Genomic DNA, 27,734 nt, shown 5'->3' with positions numbered 1-27,734 from the left:
AACTGCTGCAACAGCGAAGTTTAAGCAACTACCACCCACACAGATCGCTATTAGTTACACAGAACAAGAAAGAAAAACTAATAATCCCAAACATTTGCCGCTATGCAGAATCATTGAGTCTCTTTATGCATTTCCTTTAGAAAGATAATATAATCTGAAATATTAAATATTATTTATATTTCAGATCTCTCTTCCTTCCCTGTCTTTGACAGCTTATTGTAATTTTTATTTGGCATGCCTCTCTCTCTCCAGTTTTACAAACATGTTTCTCCCTAATTCTCAATATATGGTACTGTGAGTAATTGGGATAAGGCTAATTTAAATATTAGCTTATGTTTTAATAGCTTGCTATGCAAACAAAAGTAATCTTGCATATGTCAGGCGCTGTTTTTAATTCAATTTACCAAAATTAGTTCATGGTTAACAAGCTAATTATGGCTATCTACAATACCCTGGACCTAAGCTAACTTAAAAATTAGTTTCTTCTTTAGTCTACAAATGTTAGGTAGTTTTTTTAGCAAGCTAATTAACTAGCTGCACACTCTCAAGTCTCAAACGTGCCTCAATATTTAAGAAATGGTAAGTTAGTATTTTAAAAAAAATTAATAAGCTTCTATAATGTTTACACAAACAGCTGTTTCTGTTTTTTTAGTTTATTATTAGCAAGCATAACCAGCAAGCTAGCTACGCTCACAAATTTGAGTTTCAAACTTACACCATCAAAAATAAAAAACATGACTGTCCATGTAATAAGTTTTTATGATGGCTTCATAAACATCAGCTATTGTATTTAGGTTTTAATGTATTTACCAAACCAAGGTCAATTACTGTTAGCAGGCTAATTAGCAAGTCTGCTAACAGTAGGCTTGAACATCAAGTTCTGGAACTTAACCCTAAGAAGTTTAAAACTATCCTAGATAAAAAAGATGAAAATTGTTTCATAAAACTGATAACATGACTGAAGAAAAATCATAAAAATAGAAAGAAAAAACTCCAAGCATATCAGAAATGTCTAGCATGTTTATCTATGACACCTTGGGAATATTTTTACAGATGGTTAATGTGATTTTTTTCTTCTTGAATAAATAGATATATTACTGTTATCAAGCCTATTAAAAGCCATTAGAGGCAATATTTTGTGAGTCTACAAAAATGGGAACAACAGTAAATTATTTCACACAGCCTTTATTACACTGATTTTATTTTACGGTACAAATGCAATGAGGAGAAATGATTTGGCAGGCAAACGATTAAAATGGGGATTCTCCTTCATTTCATCCGGATTACTTCTTCGGGAATCAGTCAGCCTTAATTAGCTCGTTTTCAGGCACATGAGCTGAACGGATGTCACAGACTAGACAACAAATCCAAAGCTTGACCTTTAAAACCGAAAAAAACAACAACGAGAAGTTAGCAGGCGCTTGTGTGGTTGAGTTGTGCACTGAGGCTAATTGACCTTTGCTTGGCTTGTTAACCTTGGCTGTAAAAGCTAGGAAATGAAGGCAAAAACAAGACACATTTCTTCAAAATAAAAAAGAACATTAATTATGTGCATGAATCATGTTTCCATTGCTTTCTCTTTATAATTGCAGCCTGATTTTATGTTTGTTGTGCTATTCTGAAATTAGCGAGGACATAAAATAAGAAGAGCTATGAATAAGGGCAACTCTGCTCTTTTCTGGCCGTTAAATACTCCCAGTTTCTATGTGAGTTAAAGGTGAAGACTTTATAAATAACACCAAAACGCAATAGAGTTACACTAACAATAAATCACCTGTAAAAAGGGATTTCATGACCTTTCCGTCTCTCTTAGTTACACAGCAATATAAAACCATTCCTTCCCTTTGAAATTTGTTCCGTTTTGTCACGTTGCAGTCCCAAACCTTTATGTATTTAATTGATATTTTGTTAGATCACCACAAAGAGCAGAACAGTAAGGTTCAAACCGTTATCAAAAATAAAAAGAATAAAAAGTGTGGCGTACATTTATATTCACCCCTTTTTGCTCCCATACCTCTAAATAAACTCCATTAACACCACCAGGGAATACATTAAAGAATGTGCTTTGGATCAATTAACTGTGCGTAATAGTGTCCCAGTCAAAGTCCCAACCTAAACCCAACCGAGAATCTGCATCATGACGTAGGAACCGATTTACAGTCATATGACTGAACTTGTTTTTGCAAAGATGGTTATATGAAGAATTTACTTAATAAGTGCATCTCTAACTATTCACTTATTCATAAACCCCCCCAAAAAACTGTTTTTTTCCCCACTTTAAAATTAGAAACTGTTTTGTCTCAGTAGATCACATAAAATATCAATAAAACACACTAGAGTTTGTGGTTGTTTAAAGGTATGCATGGCACTTTAAATTGATGGATTCCTAAAGAGGTCACAATTTGGGCTTGTGGTTACTAAAGAAATGTGGGCTCCCGTAATAAAACCAATAGCTATGCATCGTAATTAAAATATCCTGCTGATGTCATGTCCGTGTCGGAGTACCTACAGCCTCTTAGGAGCGTGGAGTGTACGGTGCACCGTGGTCCAGCTGCAGGCCGTGTTCGGTCCAGACGTTGGAGTCTCTTTAGTTGCAGCTCTGAGAATGAAGCCTCCTTCACAAGGCAGATATTATCCCTCCGTCACAGGAAAGATCGTCCACAACTTCAAAAATAAATCTGTTTCCAGCAAACAGAGTTTTTCCTTCATTTGTTTTACATCCATAGATAAAAACTTCATTGTTCAGAACTTTGGCAAAGTTTTATGGCGGTTCTGATAGTTCTGTCTAGTTGCTTTAAAGCAGCATTAGGTAACTTTTTTTTTTTTAAATAGCTTTTTTTAATATATTTGTTAAAGTTGTCACCATGTCATGACAGTGTACTATGAGACAGATAATCTGTAGTCACCCTCATGTATGCGCTGCTCACACCCTCCCCATTCGCTACGCTACAGCAGGTTCACCACAACAGAGGCTGTCATGAATGTGAAGGCTACTTAGCATGGTCACCTCTGACAGCGGATAAACAGTTTCCCTGGAGTGGCAAGTTGATTCTTCACCATTACTGCATTTAGCAGCGAGTACACAAGGGTAATTGACAGCACCTAACAGCTTCCTCCTGGCTCTGATTGGTTGTTTTTGACCAGGAGCGGTAAATTTCTTCATACAGCAATAGTAGCTCAGAGAGATTTTCTGTCTCATATTATATCGTCACGACACTGTAACAGTTTCCACAAATATTTAAAAATCAAATTTTTCGTAAAAGTTACATACTGTAGCTTTAAGGGTTCGTTTTTCAGTCGGAATCTTCCCCGGCGGTGGCGGCCTCCAAAGCAGCAAGAGCCTCCGCCACCATAGAGTCCGTGACGCTCTGTACCTCCGCCTGGTCTTTCCTCACCTGCTCCTCATCCTCCTCATCCTCGCTCTTCGTCACAGAGATACCGCTCTCCTCTGTGCAAACGTCCGCAGTCTTTGGCAGCGTGAGCTCATCCCTCGTGCCGCCAGAGGACAAGCTGGTGGTGCTGGTGTGGATGTCCACGGACAGGACGCTGCCCTCGTCCCCGGTGTCCCAAAGGTGCTCCGGCGTCCCCCCAACGCCCTCGTCGATCTCGTCCACTGACGGGGTCCTGCCCGCCATGGTGCAGGTGGTGATGGAGCTGTCCCACCCGTTCGTCATGGCCTCGTGCTCCGGCTCGCTGTAGCTCCTGTGGTCTTCGTACTGCTGTACGTTGGGGTAAATAGGCACCTGGGTTGCATCGATGTCCATCCATCGTCGTCCTACCGCCTCTGGCTCAATGATGTACAGCCCGCCTCCTGCGGGAGGCACGCTCGCCTGCTGGTGCATTTCCTTTGCAAGTGACGGCGCCGAGTGAAGCCTGTGGTTGACCTGGTTGTTGTCATGCTCCAGTTTGAGTGTGCTGTCGTTGGACTTGCTGTAGCCCAGATTGTGGAAGCCATGCTTCTGCTTGTTGTGGTCGCCCTGCGGCTCGCGGCCGGGGTCACCGCCCGCGTGGTGCTGGCCCTGGTAGAGGGAGCTGCCCACAGAGTCGCTTTTCCGCACATCCACCGCCGTTGAAGGGTCGTAGATGTAGCTGTGGGGAAGACAAGACGCAGAAATGTAAATCACAGAGACACACGGTGTTTTTGACATGGGCAGTTGCCCGGGGCGGCAGTAGAACAGCTTTTGGGTGGGGAGATACAGAAGTTTAACTATTTGTCAGTTGTAGGAGTGGGTGACATTTTGTGTTACTATTGTGATTACAATAAACAATACGATAAATTCCCACCCCAAGTTGTTTGAAAAACATTTTTATTCCTGCCATCTACATAGAGTAAGGCTGCCTTCACACTGCAGCCTGAAGTGATCCATTTGCGATTTTTTGTCAAATCGGATTTTTTTGCCGAGGCCGTTCCACACATATGCGACCTGTATGTGTTCTGCAGTCTGAACGGGCAAACGAGCTGAAAGTGTCTCGCATGCGCAGTAGAGGGCGCTATAGCGTCAGAGTTCTCAGTGTTCTGCCAGCCGCCATAAAAAGAAGAGCTCAGTGTTTGCGGAAGTAAACATGGAGGCTAACGGTGGAGCTTAGCTTACATATTTGAAGTTGTTGTCCAACCAGACCAGCATATTAACAACTTAATCCTCATATAGTCCGTCATGGTTGTTGTTTTTCTTCCCGCTTGCGCGTATCAGGACGCAGAATAGTGACGTTTGTTGAGTATCAGTGACGTTCAGTTCGGATGAATGCGACCTGAACGTTAGGTCGCATTTGAATCGTATACGTATCGGATACGCAAGTGGCCTGGGTCGCATTCAAAAAGAATCAGACCTGTTGTTCAAACTGTCATGAAAAGATCAGATATAGGTCTCATTATGTCAAAAAAAATCAGAATTGGGTCACTTCAAGTGGGTTGTTGGCAGCCCTTCTTATGAAGACAGTTTGACCTCCCAAGAATATAGCTCTCCTGTATTTTAATTGGTTATAACATTGCAGAAGGCGGGGCTTGCCCGGGGTGGCATTTATCTAAGAGCCACCACTGCACAGAGACATAAACACGAACAGGGCTTCGTAAAAAGCCGAGGCTCACAGAATGATGGTTGTTCATTAGCACCGGGTAAAAAAAAGCAGCTCTGATTTCATCTGTGAGACACCACAGACAGATTCATAATAATGTGCAACAATAATGATGAAAACACCACCTAATGTTCCCTTGATATATAACCAGTTGGATAATGGGTGGTTGGATTAAGAAATGATGATTTAAATCCACATTGAGTGAATCAAAGAACCAATTTTTCTTTAGCAGAAAATCCTCTGATTGTTGATGTCTGCGGAACTGATTTTGACAAATATTTTGATGATTAATTCTCACTACCTTTGTAAACTGTGTTCACTGGCTCTGCTACCCCCCCCCCCCCCCCACTCTGATGGATTTCCCTTCAAGGACAGAAGAACAGGTTGACTCGTTCACACTCAGACCCTACCACTGAGAGCGACGAGGCTTTCCTGCAAGACGCTGTCAGACGTCACCCACTGTGAGCGCCTCTTGTTTTCATGACGACCTTTTCATTTGTTTTCTCCATCTCATCACCATGCTCCTGACTCCAGCTGAGCTGCTTCCAGCTCGCGTCTCTCAAGGTGCTCCCTGCTCGCATCCCTTCTGCCTCCTTCAGTGTCACCGTGGTGCAGCCACGACTCTGACCCGCTGTAACTTCACGCTTCTCCATCCGAGAGTCCTTTGAGCAAAGAGCCCAAGTTCTGAGAATTGAGGAGATCGTTTTCAAATGTATCGGCCGATTCGGGTTTCTCCGTCCTCTTCCAGCCGCCCACACACAGCCTCACCCCTCTGACTTGAGTACCTCTTACCCACCCTGCATCTTTCTTTTTTTTTTTTCCCACCCTCATCTTCTCTCTGCAGAACGCTGTGAAAATGAATGTTTTCCATTTCCTCAGCTCTGCTGCTGTGTCCTCTGCCAAAGGTGAAATCTGAAGCATGTTTTCTGAGAGGCGAGAGGAGGCTCTCTCTTTGTGCTTAACTAAGGAAAAAGAAACGACCAATAATACTTAGAGGGGGGATGAGAAAGCCTGGCAGGAGAATGAAACTGTATTTTCATCAACAACAGGCGTCCATCCAGTTCATCTCGAAGCAATTTTCACAGAGCCAAACAAACACATGGCCTGTTGTTGTGATTTTCTCTTATTGCTTCCTGCTGTAGTGGACAAACAGAACAAGGAATAAGGCATTTATTTTTATAGCTGGAGCATATTTCAAGTCTACATAAGAGTGGGGTCAGCTTCTCTCTTGTAAACGGAGGTGATGTCAGAATCACAGATGCCAATGTGTGACAAAGGAAGTCGTTTAAAAGCTGTTTTTTTTTTTTTTTTTTATCTTCTAACAGTGATAAAAATTGAACTATACAGCATTGTCACTGGATGAGGTCTAATTGACAACGTTTGCTTACCACAAACGCTGGCAGTATGGTGCGGATTGTTACTGTTTCGCTGTGATCCTCTGACTATTTGAGGTTCAGTATTCACAGATTTTCACGTGGAGTTTAGATCCAGGGGTCTGCAATCTGTGGCTCCAGAGCTCCACTTTAAATAACTAATGTTTGGCAGTTATTCACAAATGCAGGTTTTTAATGGAGTACATTGATTTTCCATGACCGAATTAAAAATATTAGCGATATAGTTTTAGATCCAATTTTTTTCTCATTAATTTCAACATCTTCCTGAAGGAAACATATCCGTTCTCGTTTCTACATAGGTTTTATTTTTTTCTTTATTTTGAAACCTAAACTTAGGTATGAAATACACACATTTCAAATAAATTTCCTGCAGTCAATTTTTAAAGGTCTTGTATCTTTTTTAGTTGGACTGAAGGTAAATATTGCTCTTAGGATTGCTAAGATTGCTCTTAGGAATCCTAAGAGCAATCTTAGGATTGCTCTTAGGTTGCAATTCTAAGATTGCAACCTTTACAATCTTAGGATTGTAAAGGTTGCCGACTCCTGCTTATTTAGAAGGATATTATGAGATCGATAAGGTGTAAGACTGAGAGAAGCGCTTCCTGTACCCTAATTATGACTATGTCAAATCGTAAGCAAATCAGATATTGACACTAGTTAAAGTCTGGGATCTGCAACTCCAGTCCTCCAACGCTTACAACGACAAATACAAAGCAGAACATTATTTTAAGGCGAAATAAACAAAGAAACCGAATCCTGTTTGCCTCCAGCTATGGGGGGAACCAACATGCACCTTTTCTATCTGCATAAAAATATTATCTGTAGCAGAGATCATCTCCATGGTGAAACACAATAAAGGTAGGCTCAAGCTGTGAGGCTAGGCAGGGACAGGGAAGCTGATCAGAGGACGGGTGATTTAACACAGGCCAGGTCAGGAAGGATTTTTTCCTCCCCCATATTTTATTTGCAAAAAATTTAAATTAACATTTTACTCCCGCCTTGCAAATATGTCTCATTTTGCGTTGCTAAGGTGTAAAAAAACACAAACAACAAAAGAAAACAAAGTACATTGAAGTTTATGGCTGTGCTTCTGCAGCTCCTGTCCACCATGATTCCTGTCCACCATGCAGATGCAGGAAGTAGGCAGCTTTAACACAAATCCAAAGAAACGTATAAGACAATTCTGGTGTATGCTGCTAATTAATTGCTCATTTGTCAGAGCGGCAGAGTTGAATACGTCCTATTTTTACTGGGTGGACGGCGGGTCCTCATCGCTGACCCAGTAACCTTAAAGCCTCAAACTCTGCTAATCCCAGAAATGTGACACACCACACAATTACAGAGGTATGTGTTTGTGTCACAAGCATTCGCATGTGTGTGTTTGACATAAGAAAAAGTGTGAAAGAAAGAGGTGGGGGAGGGGTTGAGGGATTACTACGCTGGTATGCGAAGCACATTGAGCCCCTTCATTAATCTCCAATCAGAAAGTCGTTTCCTGGCCGCGCTCTGTGACCGCGCTCGCCTCGGAAAGCACGGCGACGTCGAGCCTTGACAACGATACATTGTACGCTTCTAATGAGCAGACAGTCCTGGAGAGAAATACAGTAACCAAGGGTGCGGGCTATTGACAAATCGACTCACGGTTCGTACTAAAAGTCCACGTGAGGCTCACTGTGCAGACGTGTTATAAACGGAGCTCTCTCTGTCTACAGGAGACAAGAAATCATTATGTGGATAAGCAAAGAGCTGAAAACTAACAGTGAGAGGATGAAAGAGAGGAGGGCGACATTCAGAGGTCCAGCTGTCATTAGATCTGGGCTACCGGGGGTTAAACACGCAGACGTTTCTTTGAATTTAAAACATGTTGTGATCTAAAATAACAGAAGGCTTTTGAACAATTTTCCTTAAAAACGATCAGATTCAAAAGTATTTTCACACTCAACACTATTGGCTCAATCTGTGCACTCATGGTGCTGCAGCAGTGCAGTCGCTGTTCCCCAAAGTGCCTCAACTCTGCAGTCATGTGGTTATTAGAAGGTATTTTTTCCTCTCAGTCAGAGAAGTGCAGCTCGAAGCAACCCAAGGAAACTTTTTCTTCCTGTTGCTTTAGCTACAGCACAGCGGCTTCCTCACCTGACAGTGAGGACTTCATCTGGTGGGACAGGTTTAAAACAAGACATGGCAGATTCAGAAAGCCTGGCGAGACTAACTAGGTAAAGTTAGGTGTGAAAAGGTGAAGTGAATAGATTTCGAAACAATAAAATTAGTCGGACAAGAAGTTTTCCCTCACTCTTCCACTCGTTTTCTGTTTAGACCAGTCGGTATTCATTCACAACATGAATGAATAAAATTGTAATTAAACTGTGACACTACATTGGGCTTTCATATGAATATGGCAGAAAACCAAGAATGAAGGAAACATCAGAAAGATCAAAATGGTGACGATATTACCATTTAGGGCTGAAACCCTTTCCACTGTTCACATTGAGGCATATAAGTTACATTTGGCATCTGAGCTTTTAAACGAGGCGGTTCTAAGTGTTTTAGAACCGCCTCAGAGGTCTCAGGTATTTGCAAATTTTAGCTAACCCCGGCGAATTCTGGGTGTGTGATGTTAGTTTAGATCAACAGATTTTCATAGTCAAAATACACTTTAAAGTGTTAAATATTAGCTTAATATAAATCTAACCAGTTGCGATAGTAATTAGTTATTCCAATAATTTATCTTCTGTATTGGCCCAGTTTTTATTTGTTGCTTTATTTGTCTCCTTCCAGACAATTAAAGTTAAAGATATGTCTTGAACAGCATAATATGCATTTTTTCTCACATTCTGGTGGTGAGAATAACTTTCACACATTTTAGCTTTATGTTTTGATTGTCAATAGAGTATCCTTTGTTTGTTCCCAATTAAAATAAATATGAAAACTGTTTTCATTTGATTTTTTTTTTTTTTTTGCTCTTCACAACATACTGGAGAAGAAAACAAAGTGAAACTGACACAAAAACATAGAATAAAGTTAAAATAATGTCTTACCTTTTCACCATCCGGCAGCATTGGCACCCCATTTGGCCAGATGTGTCGTGTTGCTGTGGAGACACATTAACAAACCAATTAAATATTAAACAGCCGCACATTCTTGGAAGTAAACGGCACAGCACCAAGAACAGAGCAACTCAACCCACAGACAGGACGTCAGATTTAAGCCGATCAAGCAGCAGGTTATGGGTCTCTGGTTCAGATCGATGATCAGGGAGCGTTATTGATCACCTCTGACATGTGAACGGCTTTTTAATGAAAGCTTTTTTCCTAAAGATTTCACCTGATCACTTGGCTTTGCTCTCGGTTTTATTGGTGTTTGGCCACGACGATGAAAGCTGTGTTTGCCTGAAGCGCTGATAAAGTTGTTATTGCCATCGATCACCTGCATGTCTGTGTCTGTCCGCGTGTGTGTTTGCGTGTGTGTGCGTGCGTGTGTGTGTGTGTGTGAAAGATCGTGCAACAACGTTCAGGATGGGAATGACCTTTTCTCTCCTGGTGGTGTGCTTCACCCGGCTGTGGCATTTCATTGCCTGGGTAAATAATTAATCAGTGACTTTTGAATAAGTTTGTCTCAAAGTGAAGGAGGAACAGAGACTGAGAGGTAGAGGACACAGTGTCTTTTAATGAAGAATAAACACATGACTGCAGAAGAGACGCTGATCCCACAGGACTGCAGTTTAAATCTTAAGATCCTCAGCTTTGTTTTTATGTTATTTCCACCATCTATAAACTACGCATCATAGCGTCTCACTAATGTCTCGTAAGCTATTCTTGTCACTCTTGCAGATATTTTTCTGTCACAAATCGCTGACATCTCCATTTACTCCGCCTCCTCTCTTCTTCATCTGTCTTTCTTTCTCATTTGCAGATATGCACAAACCTATCAGTCATGGCCAGCATGTCACAAACAGGGGATTTCAGTGCTTCACTCTTCTCCAGACTTTCTTGTCAAATATTTGACTTTCACAGTGGGCCTACGGTTTATTTGCAGATTCACCTCTTGGTAGATTTTTTTACGTGGAATGTAACCCTAAGTTATTTGCAGAAAATCCATCTATTTGTGGATTTTTTTGGTAGCGCATATCTAAAATATTTGAAGGAATATTGCAGCTTGGGAAGCTGAAATACCTGGGGCAATGCTACTTGACATGCTACTGGCTGGAGTCTGCAAAGCGACTTGCATTTACATTACTTGGTGCTGATTGGCTGCACCCCAAAGAGCGGTAAATATTAGACTCTGCTGTATGTTAAGATTGGATTCAATACTTATTAACGCATATTAAAGTATATTTGGTGTTTGGACTATTAAAATAGGCATTTAGAAGTGTTTAGTGGGGATCTGAGGATTTTTGGATTTGGTCCCTAATCGCCAAACAAACCACAGACTGGCAAATGAAGGAAGGAATAACATAATCACAAAAAGGAGGAAATCAAACAAGGATGTACCTATTGAAGTGCAGTAGGAAGGTGGGCAGGAAGGACGGAAGGAAAAGGAAGAAGCGTTGTACTAGTCTGATTTTAATTCAATAATTGCATCCGAGCTTTCTGAATCAGAATCAAATTAAACTGTTAAGTGCCTCAAGATCACCATCCCTAATGTATGGAGGAAGACGATCTTAAGCACATCTGAGATGAAGCAGTTTTTCATTAGGCTATTAAAAGCAATAGGAAAATGTTGCTGGCGTATCACAGCACTCCTCTGAGGACTCACTTTACGACAGTCTGCTGATATTTCAGCTTAAAGTCATGACAACTTCCAAGCAGTACAGCAATGAAATCATCCAATAAAACTTGGAGCTTTAATTTCGTGGACTTAACTGTGAAGCAGAATCAGTGCGGCTCAGTGATGTGTTTTCAGGATTTCTTGCTAACCTGAGATCAATCTATGGGGGCTGTTGCGTCATTTTATGAAATTTGTTGGGCTTAAGCATCCCTGCTGAAAGCAGCCAGATTTTAGGAATGTAAGAAAGTGCCTGACATCCAGCTGGTATCAGAGGAACTGATCTATGCGTTAGTATTGATTAAACAGCTGCAAGGTCGGTTGGGTTATTCATGTAATAGCACGTTGCACAGGTTTCATCACCAACAGGGCCTTCTTTAGGTGGAGGCTCTTTATATTTGCTGAAAAGCAACAGAATCTGGCTTAGCTTTCCCAGGATATCTAACAATCCTGCTGCAGGTCTGCGGCTGAGTTTAGAGGCACAAGTGGGCGTCAGCATTCAGGCTACAGAAAAAAAAAAAAAAAAAAGACTCATCGTGATGATGATCCTCTCATCTCCGAGTGCCTCGTATTCTCCTCGTCCAAATGGACCCTTATGATTTGAGTTGGGCTTGACTGTAACCCAGCAGCAGCAAACCCCCCGCTTCACATTCACGCAGGCCTCCGACGGCTAAAAACCAAAAGAGCGCATCTTGGAGTCGGGGCTGGGGCTGGATGCTGCGACAGGCTGCACTTTAAATAGCGGACCCAGTTTCACACGCTGCTGCTCTGCAGGGCACCCACCCAGCCAGAGGGTCCCTTATCTTGCAGGAGCGGAGCAGGAGAGGAGCTTATTTCCCCTGAGGGCTTCCAGAAGCGTCACATCCATGCGGCGTCGCGCTGGTCCTGAGAGAGCGCTGCAGTCACAATCAGCCGACTTTTACAATTACAGTTCACGTTCGAGCAGGTCAATAATCCTCCGAAGAGCTCCACCTCTCCGTCCCCTCAGCCTGCTGGATGTGCAGATTTCTCCCTCTGTTTCGTCTCCCACACTCCGTCTCTTGTTTTATTGTTTTGCAGTGGCATTTCTTTTCTGGTGCATTATGCATATCCCATATTTCACTGATATGTGTTTGCTGCTTTCTGCTCTCGGGGGTGCTTTTAATGTGCCTGCCTCAAAGTCTTCCAGGCTGCTTGGATTAATTTGGGAAGCATCCACAGCCCACCATCCTGCCAAACACACAGTCATGGCAAAAAGAAAGCAGATACACCCACCATCAGTTCTGGGGCTTTAATAAAGAAACAACCAGGTGTTTACTAAGTTCTAAAATGATTTAAATCTGACTAAATGTACCTTAAAACACTGAATGCGTACAACATATGTAAAACCTGAGAGGCATAGTTCCTTTCTACCATACGTTTTATAAACTGTAATGATGAATAGTTATGCCAAAAAAACTCAAATCTTATGCTTTAAATATATAAATCTATGGATAGTGGCTCGAGTCTTGTTAAAATTCCATATTTTTGTGATGTAACAATAAGATTTCTGGACAATAAACTGTCCCAGAAATAATTGTTACATGTTATTATATTGTTAATGATAATATTGTTGTTTTGAGACCATTTTCAAGTAACATAATGATATCGGCACAATAATGTAAGTCTGCCTGCTCAAAGACCAATAAACTTTCAATGCTTAACTTCGGAAGATATTTTAAATATCCAATAAAAGGACAAAACCAAACAAAAAAAACCCACACACAACCGAAACTATAAATAAAATTGACTATGTAAACAAATTGCAAGCATCTCTGTAAACAAAATTTATGATAAAAAAAAAAGAAATCATCAGAATGGAAATGATCATGTGATTAATTGATTTACTGCTTGTTGCGGCAGGAGTCCATCGTGGTGCAACAGTAAAAAATAAACGTCACATTGTATGAGAATAACATGAAGACTCTCAGTCTCAGCTTTTCATATCACAAACACCACTGTGTCTATCATAAATATTCTCATTTTATATTTTCTGTAGAATTTGTTGACTGCTAATCTTTATGTTTTACAAATTATGGCCCGGATCTATTACTGGGACCACAGTACTGATATCAGCGTTAAAGAGTCCCTGTACTTTACGTACAAAATAATAAACATTTTACTACATCAAGAAACATTTCAGAATCACTCTTCCGATATGCAAACTCTGATAAAATAGTAGTTTAAAAGTATTCTTAAAAATGCGATAAATGAGTGTAATTAAATTCAATCTCCTGAAAACATAATTCAGCAATAAAAATGTAAAATACTTCATTTTGTCGAGCACACAGTGATAGAAACTGGTTAGCCACATTGCGCATATTCGATTAAAGTGAAGAGAATGACTTTAACGTCCGCTGAGAGCAAACATGCCAGACAGGATGATTAATGGCTGCCTCACTGGGTCGGAAAAAGCTGGTTTGCATCGGAGTCGGGTTGAGTTGCACATTTGCAAGGCAAAAAAGAGTCTCTGGGCTGTTTGAGTGCTGACAACGTGATTGTGGCGCTCCCTGCCTCGGGCTAACCATCCTGCTCCCGCTCAGCAGAAAAAATCCCCTCGGAGGAGAACTCGTCCTGCATGCCAGGAATGGCACTAGAGCCACCTAACAAAAGGCTCCCAGTTACAGCACTGCTCTGATAGCAGAGAGAGCGCAGTTAGCTTTTAAAGTCAAAGACAACTCCCCTCTGAAAAAAGGTATGTTCAGGCTCCAGAGTGTCTACTTGTAGTTGCCACAATGTGCTTGCTGACTAAGATGACAGAAGACCACAGACGACAGAAATACTTTTTTCTGCTGAAGTGCAACAATTGGCAGCTTTAGGATCTTCTCTGAAGTGCTTGTTTTTTTGTTAATTCAACAAAGAATTTGATTTGTAGTTTCAAATTCTAGACAGAAGTAAGAAAGCTTCTCTGTTAAATGAGAAATGGAGGAAATGGTTACAGAGTAAATAATATCTACAACTCAGCAAACAATGAAGCCAAACAAACTCGCTTTATACAGCAGAGCTGAGTGCTTTCGGTTTGTGAAGCTACTTGTTCCTCAAATAACTCGGCACTCAGTCTCACCATCTGCACAAGGCTTGTGATATTGGCTCATGAATTCATGTAATTTAAGGTTAACAAAGTGACCTAAACATGAAACATGTCAGGATAAATGCTTCATTAGGTTGGGGATGATGGGAACTGCACTACTGAGAAACGTCGCTGAAGGTCATACGTGCTGGAAAAGCTTCGACACCGAGAGAGTCAGGTGACTCTGCTGTTAATGCTTTGAAATATCCTACACCTCATGCAGGTCCAGCTTTGACCTTAGGAGTCACTGCAGTAAAATATATATGGCTTTTACTTTGGTGGTCTGAAGGAAATATACGACAAAGAAGGAAAGACAGAAGAAATCTGTATCTAATCAACAGAAAACATTAAATTTTTCTGCAAAAATTTGTTGAAGGTACACAAGTGGTGTTTGAAAAAAATAGAAAAAAAAAACAAAAACTGCTGAATCCATAGCTCTTTTGAAAAATTGCAGACAACAGTTCCCCACAACTGCCTCATACGTGTATACCCTTATAGCTTGTCTACTCTGATGGCTGAGGATGAGCGCTAGCTAGCTGAAATTTAAATATATCTTGTCTGACTGTTTACGTCCGTCGCTGCCATGATTATTAATAACTTACTACTTTAACAGACTTATTCACGTGTGATTTTAACTGCTTTTCTTATTTAACGGAAACGCGGCAATTGCAAAATTTTTCGACATTACCAGAATATCAAAAAAAGTTTTGTGCACTCTTCAAAATAGAAAAAAACAAAACAAAACAAGTGAGCATATCGCTCAAGTAAAACAGATATGTGTTAATCTTTCTAAGACAGGAAAAGAAAAAAACTCTAAAGAAGGAGCTACTCGCTAACGTGGTCTGACCAATAATTAAAAACAACTGAAACTGGAAATGAAAAGGATGGATGAAGACCCAGGTTTATCTTGCCACCACACACAGCAAGGAGCATAGTTGGGTAAAAACAATCACCGAAGCTCTCTGTTGGAAAACAGAAGAGCTTTCTTTTTAATCTGTGAGGTAAAGGATGATATGATTTTCTCTGCATCATTCTCATCAGATCCTGGTCTAATAGAGGTGGTCGCACTGACAGTGCCTTTGAAGAAACACATCAGCAATGGTCTTACATAAGAAATTGTTACTGTCCCTCAACCTGGGAAGGGTTATAAGTCAATTTCTAAACAACTCTGCAAACCCATCAGTGATACCAGGCTTTCCGGCCTCCTGCAGGTTTTCACAATAAGCGACAACAGCAACAGCAGGTCCCTGCTGGCCGAAACTCACATCCGAACATCCAAATAACCAATCATGTAGCCTTCCTGGAGACTTTTCAAACTCATAATGAGATCACAGATTCAATCTGTGCATCAAATGACCATCATTCATGCAGCTATTGGCCATTGTTGGCTGGCAATAATAGTGCCTTATCTGCTGCCTGTGTCATTCAATAGATTACATATTGCTCTCATATTTTTTTTTATGATGGGGAAGATCGTTGGACGATTACTGAAGAAGAAAGATTTTTCAGGGCCGGCAGCTTTGCCCAGACCCCATTTCTTCACTCTGTGCGCTTCCTGCAGGGGAAATTGAAACTTTTCATCTAGGAGAAACAGGTGCAATAAAATCGAGATTGCTGTAGAGCGTCTCCGAAATGTGGTATGGATTGAAATCTGGGGAATACCTGCAGACTTGGCAGTCAGGGCCATTCGTGAGCTATCGCTGCAACAGGAAAATCTTTCCTGGACAGAGAAGGCTGAGAACCGTCCTTCCAGTTTTATCTTTTCTATTCATAAACGGGAATTTTTTTGTGTTACAATAAATGGAAGATTTTACTGTCAGAGTGAATGAAACACTTAAAAATGTAACAACACTGTGTGAGGGAATAGTTCAGATGTTAGTTTTATGAAGCTGCTGCATCAAAAAGGAAAACAATACAATATAAAATGAAAAAAATAAAATGATGCATTTGATGCTGTAAGCATGACCGGCGCAATCCTCTAGCATTTTTCTACAAAGTTTTTTTTAAAGTACTTTCTTTCCTCAATATACATTAGAAAAGTAATGACAAAATCCTAAACTACAAAGAAACGTCAACAGTTTGCTATGAACAGCATTAACACTCTGTTTAATGCAGAGCATCTTTTAAAGTGATTTTGATTTCACAGGAAGGCTTTGAGGACCCACTGAAGTGGAATTAACTAAGGCCAGCAGAAAAGACACATGATCCAGCAACAGTGAATGGAAGCAGCTGAAAATCTCCCAAGTCTCATTTGAATATCAGGTAGAGTTTAACAGAGCAACTTCTTATGTGCAGAAAGGGTTCCTGAATGCCAGCTTTCAGGTCAAGACTCCATGTGAAACCTGTGCTGTGATGACATTCTTCCCAGTAGAGTTTGCATAAGGAGGAGGCTGTGGTGAAGAGACACACCTACAAAGCTTGTGAAGCTGCTGCTTTTTAAACATTGACTTGACCATGTTTATCACTGAAACAGTTACAAATTTCATTTTTTTTTAAATATATTTATTTTTATAGTCTAGGGGTACAGAGATAGAGAAAAGGACAGAGACAAAAAGAGTATTGGTGTTATGCATTTCTGTGTGTCAGCCACATAAAAACAATAGACCCAGACTAAGTACAAAATAAAGTCTTCAGAACTTTACCATTTTATTTAATATTTGTTTTACCATAACTTATTGGTTAAGTATGATAAAAGAAATTACGGAGATCATGAAATGTTCAGAACAGAAGTCTAATTTGATGTAATTGCAATCTATTTCTATAGACTGTTTGGGCCAATAAACAGACTATGAAACTAAAAGAACTGTGAGTGACTTGCTTGTGGTAGATATAATATTTATTGCAGTCACTTCCAAGTGAAATAACTTCAGATTAGACAAGTACAAACTGGCTCCTGGTTAGTTTGAGACGTCCTACGATGACCACTCTTTTTGTGGAAAAAGACCCAAACTCTGGTAAACAGTCACATGGTTATTTGACCAGAACCTGTGAATGTGACTTTGCAGATTTGATTTCCAGATTTTAACCACAAAATATTCCTCCACCACCTCTTTTCAGTCTTGCATATCTGATACCAATTGTTCTTGCTGCGCCCTTGGAAGACTGAAATCCATCCATAAGCATTTCTGTTTAGCTCTGAGGTTCAGCTGCTGGTCTAAACATTACACGAACCATCACTAAAGACCAAAATACAGGTAGACGAGGAAGGGAAACAAATACAGGGAGCTTAAATAACCTGTTTCGGCCAAAACTTCATAGAACTTCCTGGGGTTTGCAGGTAATTTCTCCAAAGTAGGTCTCAGCGTGAACAAAGAAGCAGTCCCATTCAGAGAAGAACCTGTTCGTCTTCCAGAGTCCAGTCATCTGAGATTGGGAACATTTAGCTTATATTAGCTCTGTGACACATTATAAAGTCATATTTTAGACGTCGCTACTAACCTGGGGCTCATCACACGGTATATTTCATGTGTTTGACAGGACAGTGAGAAGGGAGATCATATTCATATGGGTGACACTGGGAAGGGTGTGGTAAAAGAAAGTAGGAAAACTGGTATGACATCCACCTCACTGTCTGTGGTTTAAGTTTCTTGCTCTTTATCAGAGGGGGATCTTTGTGAATTTAACTCAGAATCGGCCATGACGGATTTTTGGAACATTTTGTAGGTGAATAAATATCCAAAAGCAACCTCAGATCTTTCATCTTTAGATTTTTCAGTGTTTTCATTTTTTCTCCAGACCTAAAATGACTTCCTCTTTTACAGTGGAAATTTCCCTGCAAGCCAGAAGAGGTGGCCATGTATGCTGAGTGTTGGTGTGGCGGATGGGTGCAGCGTCGGGAAACTTCATAACATATTTATGTGAAATACAGTCGTGTTTAAAAGTCTTGAGTCATCTTTCGTTTCTTGACCTTCCTCCCAAGCAAACAGACTTTATTCTTATTTCCTGAACTAGTTATTCTGACATTTGATAAAACATTCAGTTTTTCTTTGCACTTTGAGTGGCAAAATGTTAAACGCTTGATCTAATTTTTTTTGTTAAAACTGATCTATGAATAATGGGAGCATAAGAAAGGATCATAAACTCCAAAGATTAATCATTGTTGTCTTTGTGCATAACAATTTAAAATAACAATTTCAAATCGAATATTTTCCCACAAAAGACATGATTTTTAGTAGAATCATTTAAAAATACCAAAGATAACAGTTTGAAAGACAGCATGCAGTGGTTTAGGACGTACAGGGTGACTCCCAAAATGAGCCAGAGAGATGAACGGCCTTCATCAGCGGTCACTGGTGGAGGCCGGCAACCAATCAAAATGTCGTTAGCCTCTTATTTAAAACTCCTAAATGTGTTTTGTCTTTGATCTGCCTAATTTTTTCTTATCCTGAAGACACAAAACTTCAGGATAAGCAAAAAGTAAGATTTGCGTCTGATGATGATCCGAACAGGGACTGGCTGACGGGAAACTGAAGCGTCCATAAACGTTTGCTTTTTAAAAGAGCATTAACAAATTATGATGGTGAAAACTGTTCACAGGTCTTGCCCTCCAATGCTCCATAAAATCTCAGAAGAATAAAGGGAGGATCAAACACTCACTAGATGAAACGTTTATAGTGTCATAATGACGTGAAGCTGGGTTGTGGAAACTGGTTCTTCTATAGAACCAGCTAGGAACTGGTTATATCATCACCACGTTTGTGGGAACACCCTTGAAAACGTGACACAGAGCAGATGATAGATATGATGGAAATATTTTGTGATTTGATACCATACATGTTTAAAATACATTCACACACAAATGTCTAATGGATGGTCTCTAACTTTTTGTGGCTGGCTGTGAGAATAGGACAGGAAGTTGGTGAAAAGGTAGCCGAAGTCTAAAGAAAAACGCTAAAAGACCTTCAGAGAGTCCAGACAACTCCTGGTCAAGAGTCCTGGTAGAGACAAAAAACAGTCTGGCTCCTTGTAATTTGCCTGCCATAAAATTCTGGACTTTGAATTACATTTTAAGAAAGTTTGCCTGGAATTTACAGAGACTGAAAACGTATAGTGAAATGTCCCAGGTGACGTTTAGGTCTCTAAGATAACTGATACACAGACTTTATCATCCCATTTAATGAGAATTTTCTTCTTTTTTTTTTACGTGTAGTTCAATGATGTCAGGCTGGGATTTAATAAAGAGCAAAGAAAAAACAGAACAGAATAAAAATGATCAGCCTCATTTAGGCTAACTTCTACCAGAATCCCAATATTTATTATTCTGGGTTATATTACAGCATCCCAGTTTTATATAATAGGAGGAACTGGGTGCAGATGTCCATACCACAGAGTATTTAAGCTCCTTCAAATACTTGAATTAAGTCGATACACACATGACGTTTTCTGCTCGAGGTAAACCTTCCTTCTGCTTTCGATGCTCATGGCTTTGTTCGGCTTTTCTGATCACCTCCTCAGCAGGGACAGATGGCACACAGAAGCTGCTTCTCCTTTAACGTGTCCTCTTTGCTGCATTTTTTCCCCCTTGCATTGGTCTTTCCTTACAAATACGCCAGGGTGAGATCCCAGTGGGATTCAAGGCGTGAGGAGTGAGGTGCCGCCTTGCTGTTGTGAGACGGACTGGTAGTGACAACTGTGACTGCGGTGTCATCGGCGGTTTGGCAGTCGTAGTAGGAGTGTGACAAAGAGATAAAAATGGCCATTTTACCACCTTATCTCAAGCTTCAATCTCTAAACATGGGAGAGAAGAACTGCACTTGCTGCCAGCTTTACAATAAGATAATTTAATAGGTGTGGATGGAAAACATTGGCAACTGGCAACAGTTTTTTTTTATTGTACTTAAGTATTATTTTCCACCCTTAGAGGCAAAAATTCTTCTGTATGCATGTTAGCAGTATTAAACTAATTTCTCTCAAATTCTGGACACCAAGGAGTGGCACAAGAGGAGATGTTTTTAAGTTGAGATGTTGTAGTAATGGCATTTTCATACAATGTCTCCTGTAATATCTGTCAGCAACTAAATACAGTCTGTGGCCTCAACAAAGCATCAACCATTCAGGCTGTCATGTTTTCATGAGCAGAGAGCACCATAAACTGTTCTAATTAGATTTACCATAAACTATTTGAAGTTAATGCTGCAGCATAAGCTTAAGGCTCTTGTTGTGAAGGTTTGTAGGAACAGCGACGAGCCGTCGAGTTTTCTTTTAAAACCTTTCGAAAGAGTCAAATCTGCTGTATGACTGTGTTTTAGATTTTCAAAAAGTCTTGAGGAACAGCACTTTGAAGATTATTTCTCTGTCTCAACGTTGCAAAAGAAAGCAAAAGCCCAGAGGGAGACAAGGATAAAATAAGTCATCTGCTCCGACTGGTTATACTACTTTAATGCAAAGCGGGGCGAATTTTAAACTCATTGTTGCCTTTGGATCAACATACTTCATGTTAATTTAATTTCATTGCTGTCAAACATGTTTTGCAACTCTGACCTAGAGTTACGAATGGCTGTAAACCTATTATAATTGGTGGAATTATAGCGTGTAGCTATTTCCCTGTGCTCTTCATCTCCCTGACAGTGTTAATTAAGGAAGAAATAACTTCCTGTGACACCCTTTACAATAAGAAGCTTAGACAGATTGTCTACAGTATCGCCTGAGGTTGAGACAATATGTTCAAATGGTTCAGTTTATGACTTGACCAGGTCTTTAACTTCTGAAATATATGCTGCATAAAAATATTTATTTGTGATATTCTTACTGTCTACAATGACACTGAGTTAAACGTTTCCTAAGGTAAAGTTATTAAGAAGCTGTCGCTACATTTTATACACGTAAACACCTCAGACTTTAACTAGCAGCAACTTTTTCAATAAAACCTTAATGTTGAGATGGAAATATTACATTTTACTTAATTTTTCTCCAATAGATGGATAGGCTACTTATTGTCTGGGTTTTATGTCAATAACATAGTAACATTTTTGATTATTGGTTTGTTTATTGGAAGAAAATCTTAACATTCACCAATTGTATTACATATCTTACATTTTAAACTAGCTTTATAGGTTTGAGTATTACAGGCATTGCAAATCAAGAAAAATATAAAGTTACCATGGAAAACTAATTTTCATCTAGATTAATTTTCAATATTTACAAGATAAAACGTGAATCTTCTCTGATGTCAAAAAGCCTGGAAATGTGCAAAAATAAAATGCCATTTCTTCTTGACTAAAGGCATACATTTATGATTTTATAAATAAGATTCTATTGCATTGTGAAGTCAGAAGTTTTTCTTATTTACTATAGAAAAACAGTTCCTGAGATTGTAAAGTCAGACATTTGCAACAAAAGACAACAGAGATGCTTAAAGTTTAATAGTAAACCCAGGAATTGAACATCTGGGTAAATTTCCAAAGTGCAAGTGGAACATCCAGGCTTTTCTCCTGTATCAGAAAGGTTTTCTTCACTGTCTGAGGCCTGTCTTTCCAAAACCAACATAACACCTTACACTTTGGAAAATATCCAGAAGTATCACCTAAATCCAAAAGGACTTATTTGTCACAAATGTTTGACTTCACAATTTCAGAGAATATTTTAATCTTAATGTTGTAAGTTTATGCTTTTAATCATAACTTTGTAGAAATGTCTGAGTTTTTTATGGAAATGTACTCCTCCGTAGCCACAGCGCTGCTTTTTCTTTTATCTAAAAGGGTCCTAGTCTGCCGTCACAGCCTAAAACCCTACTGTAGTCAGCACAATACATACACAACATTACATGTTATTATCATCTAATATTTATATAAAATAATTGTGTCAACAACAATAACTTTGTTCGTTCTAAATGTGTTGTACAGTAGGTCCCATGACAACAGTCAAAGATTTTTCACAGATTTCATCATTTTATAAAAAAATTTTGCTGAGCAAACGCAAAATATAAAAAAATGCAAATTGGGAAGCTAGGATACCTGCACAATGCTACTTGACACACTATTGGCTGGCATTTGCAAAGCAGCCAGTCCGGCGCTATTGAGTTTCCTTGGTGCCAATTGGCTGTATCCCCACGAGCAGAGATAAGAAAGAGCATAGATGTTAGATTCTTGAAATGTGCTAAGACTGTTTCTAATGTATATATTAATGCATATTAATACATTTTAAAGTGGCTCTCGTGTGAATGTGGCGTTAGTCGCTGTTGTTCCTAATTCCAGTGTACAAATACATAAAAAACTCTTTACAGGTTTATTTCCCTGCTGCCAACAGTCACCACCAACTACAGTTTGGCAGAGAACATGTAATCTCACACGAGGCAGGCATCAAGCTGTAGCTTTGAGACTCATTTGATGTGTGCAGATTATTTTAATTTGTGTGAGCGATCACACAAATCAAAAGATTTGCTTAACCATCCATCAAACCTTAACCCTAACCCTAACCCTCACAGTATTAACTGGCTTCAACTGGATATTTAAGTGACAAACCTGAAGTCTTGCAGTAATACCGAGAACAATCCCCCTTATTGACAGTATTTCCCTGCCGCCTGCTGCTGGTGTGACTCTCAGCTGAAAGCAAACCGCAGCATTTCGATAAGATGCTTCATTTTAAAACCTCTTATCAGCTGGAAGGCTTTTAGGTGCAAGCTAAGATGTCAACACTGTATTTCAAAGTCTTTGTAGTGACAGAAAAATGACGCAGCCTCAGCCGCAGCTTTGTACTGCTTTTCATAACTTATCACAGCAGATGATGAGATACCCCTTCCTGACCCGATAACGCGTCCCATAAAGGAACTGCAGCTTTTCATCTGATTCGTTTTAGTGTGTCACTTTTTCAATTACAGCTCGCACAGAAAAGCCCAGGAAAACTATTAAACGTGTGTCACGGGACGGAAAGAAGTCGACGCTCGGTCGGAGCGAGACGGCAGCTTTAGATCTGAGTGTTTGACAGGTGTGTTCAGCAGTGTGACCTCGAGGTGGCTGATTTGAATAGGCCGGATGTGATTAGGGAAGAGCATTCAGGGTCATATGGAAGATAAATTTCTACAAAGCTCGCGTTGAGAAAACATTATAACCCGTCTACAGATTTCAGACTTGGTGAAGCTGACTAGCTCTGCCTGTGTCTTTCTGTGGGTGTAATGCGATGTGCCGTCTCCTAACATGCCTCCCTCACACGGCCCCGGGTGGCAGTCTGCAGTAAACAATCCTGTGTCCTCTGTATTACCCAGCAGCCCACACTTATCAATAGCTCTGCCCTGTTCTGTGTTGCACTGCAAACAGGCATGCTGCTTGTTTTCCTCCTCGCCCAGGAGCCCTGAACTCTTCTTCAGAGTCTGCAGAGCCGCTTTAAATAATGCACGGCTGGTAAAGAGCTCGGGTCAGTAGAAAGTGAAGATCAGCGTGTTCTTAGGAACTACCGGGCACAAGTTCTTACAATCATCACAAACTTTAATTTATTTCATGAGGATTTTATGTAAAGCAGTGCAGAATTGTAAAGTAGAAACAAGTTATCTTTTTTTTTTTTTTGTAAAAAAGTTGCAGTGCATATGAATTCAGTCCTACTGAATCCGCCTGTTCCTGCTGTACAAAAGTAACCCCACAGCATGATGGTGCCACCACCATGCTTCATCATGGGGATGATGTGCAGCTTTAGTTTTTACTTTGTATTCATAATACAGATGTATACATACAGAGACATGCGTATTATTAGTTAGGTGACTTCTGCAGGGTGCACTGGGTGTCATTTTGGTTAATCAGAGTAAAGGTGCTTAACACAAGCGCACAACACACTCGCCATATTTTTACTTGCACAGTATTTGAAAAACACTTCACATTTTCCTTCCAGGCTAAAATCATGCAATCCTTTATGTTGGTCTATCGTATAAAAGTCCAGAAAAACGCATTAAGAAAGAAAACACAATCTCTACACAAATCATGTTAAATGGAGATAAAACAGAAGGATTGTCAGATTTTAAACATTTACCAAATGACCATCCCGGGTGTTAGACGAAAATGTTACTTCGACTTGGAGTAAATATAGAGAGATGAGGCGTTTTATCGAAACCCTGACAAAATAAAAGAAGACGCACAATTTGACTGGAAAAACATGAAAGTTGTCACTGACGTACTAGTTGATATGTAGAAAACTGGAGCAGCTTTTCTTTTATATTTATTGTCTTTTTTATAATACACAATCCAACTTGTGTAAGGCCAATTTAGAAACTATATCCAGCATTCATGTTTGTTTTCTGGTTTGTGGAAATTCTTGAAATGTTTCTGACAAGATGTAAAGAAACGTCGTCCTTCACAAACAAAGGAAGCATTTGACTTAAGTTCAATGTATCTAGGCCAATGTAACCTGACTTTGAGAGACCAATGAAAAGCTATATTGTATTGTAATGTCACAAACTGTAGTTAGGCTAAACACATATTTTCACTCAGATAAGCAAACACCTTTTTAGTCTTCGATTTATGAGTCAATCAACCGGTAATGGAAATGTGCCAACTACCCCCAAATTGGTTGTAATTTGATTTTATTCTCCTTGTTCATTAAAAGCATTAAATGTGAAAAGTCAAGCTTTTTTCCTGTATTCAAATACAACAAACTGTAAAATCACTGATGTACTTTTAAGAAAAATATGGCATTGTAAAATACTGAATGCTTTGCTATCTATGACACGGATATCATCGATAAGATCCTTCTCTGTCTTTTTCCATGACAACAATCATTTGATTTTAAATAATATCAAATGATATTGATATGATATATTTTTTTAAAATACATAGTTTCCCCCCCCCCACACACTTCCACATTTAAAGGGAATTGTACTTTTGGGAATATTTTTTACATGGACCAAACATTTGTAATGATGTAAAGCATCTTTTGTCTGAAAAGCTGAAGGAGGAAACTTATTGCTTTTGTTCGATAAACAACAATTACTGTGATTATACTGATTATGAAAATTGCTGCTGCTGCTGGTGGTATTTGCCAGTTAATTTCACAGCCCTGCTGAATAATTATCAAGACAATGAGCATGAATGTTTTCTCAAAATTATTCTGGTCTTCAACCAAAATGAATTTGAAACTAAAATCTGACATTGCCATGCAAAAGTTATCAGACATCTTGAAACTTTCCAGATTTTGTCAAACCGCAGTCACAAACTTCAACGTATTTTATTTGGATTTCACATGGCAGAGTGAGCAGCCATGTGAAAGCCACATAACCCCTTCTGACGCAACGTCCACTGGAATGGACATGATATTTTTCTGGGATTAAACCAATAAAAAGTTAAGGAATTTCTTATGTGCATGATGCTTCTTACAGGTTGCTTTCTTATTAAACAAAAACAATGAAGTTTAGACTCTTAACGTGATACTAGTGAGTTACAGGCATCAGACAAGATGAGCGTATGAGTGTATGAAACGAGAGATGGGAAGGAGTAAGTATCTGTCTTATATCAAAAATATCATAGCAGCCTAAAAAAGTTGCTCTCAATATAATTTTAAGTATTACCAGTCTTCGTATTTGAAGGTATTGTGAAATTTTTATAGGCGTTTTAATGACATGGTCAAAGTCCAACTGCCCATCAAATTTGACAGCACTGATGGAATTTTGCAACAAACAAATGCGAAAAACTCATTTCTAGATGTAACAGCAAAGGCGTGTTTGTGTGTGCGTCAAATACACACCACACCTTTCAGATTGTCTTTGTTAAAAAAAACAACTAAAAGTGAACCCATGTTTGGTTTCATTCCTCTTCAAAATGTTGTTTTTTTTATGTTGGCCTATCAGAAAAATTTCAATATAAACTAACTTCACAAAATGTGGGAAAGTCAAAGAGGGGGTGAGGAAAAGCACTTTCTCAAGAGCTGCTCACTTCTTCTTAGCTTTGAATGTTTGTAGTTTTGTATTCCTGTGCTGTAATATAGTTTTTTAAAAAGAAAACTGGTTTTCCCACTATTGCAGAACAGCACCTCCCTCACCTCTAGCACATCATTTGTGCAACACGATATCTGAAGGCAATGTAAACAACAGCGCTGAGCTCAGGTTTACATCCTGTTGCAGGCGTCGTCCCGAGCTCAGCAGCAACAAAGCACAGAGCAGATTCATTTGCATCCACTTTTAATACTTTGTTTTAAGCACTGAGCTGCCACTAAAGGCCACAAAAAAAAAAAAAAAAAAAGAGAGAGAGAGGAGCTAAGACAACCCACAACACAACTCTGTTAAATAAACCTCCCACTGCAGGATCAGGACACCAAGTGATGCATTACACCGCTGTAATACATCAGTTTGTTCTGGTCCAGGGTTCAGCCTCATGTTAGAGGAACAAACACAAGCCAAGGCCACCCATGTGTGCAGGACCACCTCCTCCTTCCCCACCTCCACCTATCAGAATCAACCAAACAGCAGCCCTGCATTCACTCATTAACTTCACCTCTACACCAGCCCTGTGTTATGGAAATTTTTATGTTCCTGGTTCCCCATGGAGCAGGACAACACCAAAAACAAAGTATAAAAGTCACAATATAAAAGTCATTAAACTTTACCACCATTAAATGGTGAAAGCTGTAAAACGCCCGCTTTTATCTATGAATGACGCGCGTATTGACTTTTTTTTGTGACGCTTTTATTTATAAATAACGCATATATTTAGTATTTTGTAACGCTTTTATAAATATTCATGATGCGCAACAGGTGTACACTGACACCTCTGAAGAAAAGCTAACCATGGATAGGTTTTCTGCAATAGATGTCAGCCTTTATTGTTACTACAGTGTTTTATTACATCTTGATGGGAAGTGATGCTGTTTTCTGCCATATGGCTAATATCGTCCACCTGTCGACGCTGCGTTAAGTAATGTCTAATAACTCCTGTTTTACTTCTCTTTCTAACTCTAACTTCACCATGCAGCGCATTTAAACGTAAGTTTTGACTATTATTATTATTTAAAGTAAAAATAAAACATAGTTTGAGCCTACCTGTCGTGCAAAGTGAAGGTGTGGCACTTTAATTTGCCTCAGGTATCAGAAACACACGGATGTCATTTAACGTCTTCCGCTCTCTTCCGGTCCTTCAGCAGAGTGAAAAAGTCTAAAAAACAGGTGAAGAAAAGATGGAGGTTTCTTTTCCAGGACGGCCAGAGTTACTGTGGTGGGTCGCTGAGAAGAGTTCCCCCCCCTCGGTGACTCCGCAGTCCCATGTTTCCTGTGTGGACTCGGTCTGCTGATGGGTTGGTTAGTTAGTTAGTCTGTAGAACTAGTGGAGAGCAGAGCAGTGAAGTTGAATTTGCGGCAACACGGTGGTTTCCGGTTGAGCCTTTCAAATTAAAACACAAACTATTTTTTTTCTCATCCACTGTTGAAAAAAATATGTTAGAAACTTATAGCATGGTATTTGCGGAAGAGGGTCAGGGACGCCGGGGAATAATAATTCAGATTTTAACCT

General features: G+C 39.7%; 1 protein-coding gene across 1 annotated transcript; it reads right to left on the bottom strand.

The window, feature by feature from the left end:
• Positions 1-1,169: 1,169 nt before the first annotated feature.
• Positions 1,170-27,734, bottom strand: LOC103480500 (uncharacterized). The gene is made up of 3 exons (XM_008435462.3): positions 27,269-27,734; positions 9,503-9,555; positions 1,170-4,089 (listed from the first exon to the last, which is right to left on the bottom strand). Exons 2-3 carry the CDS (start codon positions 9,532-9,534, stop codon positions 3,294-3,296), a joined length of 828 nt encoding a protein of 275 aa, XP_008433684.1. The 5' UTR covers positions 9,535-9,555; positions 27,269-27,734; the 3' UTR covers positions 1,170-3,293.

Source organism: Poecilia reticulata, chromosome 18, assembly GCF_904066995.2.
Source record: "Poecilia reticulata chromosome 18, P_reticulata-male-v2, whole genome shotgun sequence".
Classification (NCBI taxonomy): Eukaryota; Metazoa; Chordata; class Actinopteri; order Cyprinodontiformes; family Poeciliidae; genus Poecilia; species Poecilia reticulata.
Note: the sequence above shows the minus strand (reverse complement) of the source record. Positions and strands in the feature narration are given on the sequence as shown.

What these genes read in the sequence shown, in the direction of transcription:
- LOC103480500 (XM_008435462.3), bottom strand. Translation starts at nt 9,534, where the DNA reads ATGGGGTGCCAATGCTGCCGGATGGTGAAAAG. An exon ending in TGCTGCCGGATGGTGAAAAG is followed by an intron (nt 4,090 to 9,502) that starts GTAAGACATTAT and finishes TCTTCCCCACAG; the next exon opens with CTACATCTACGACCCTTCAA.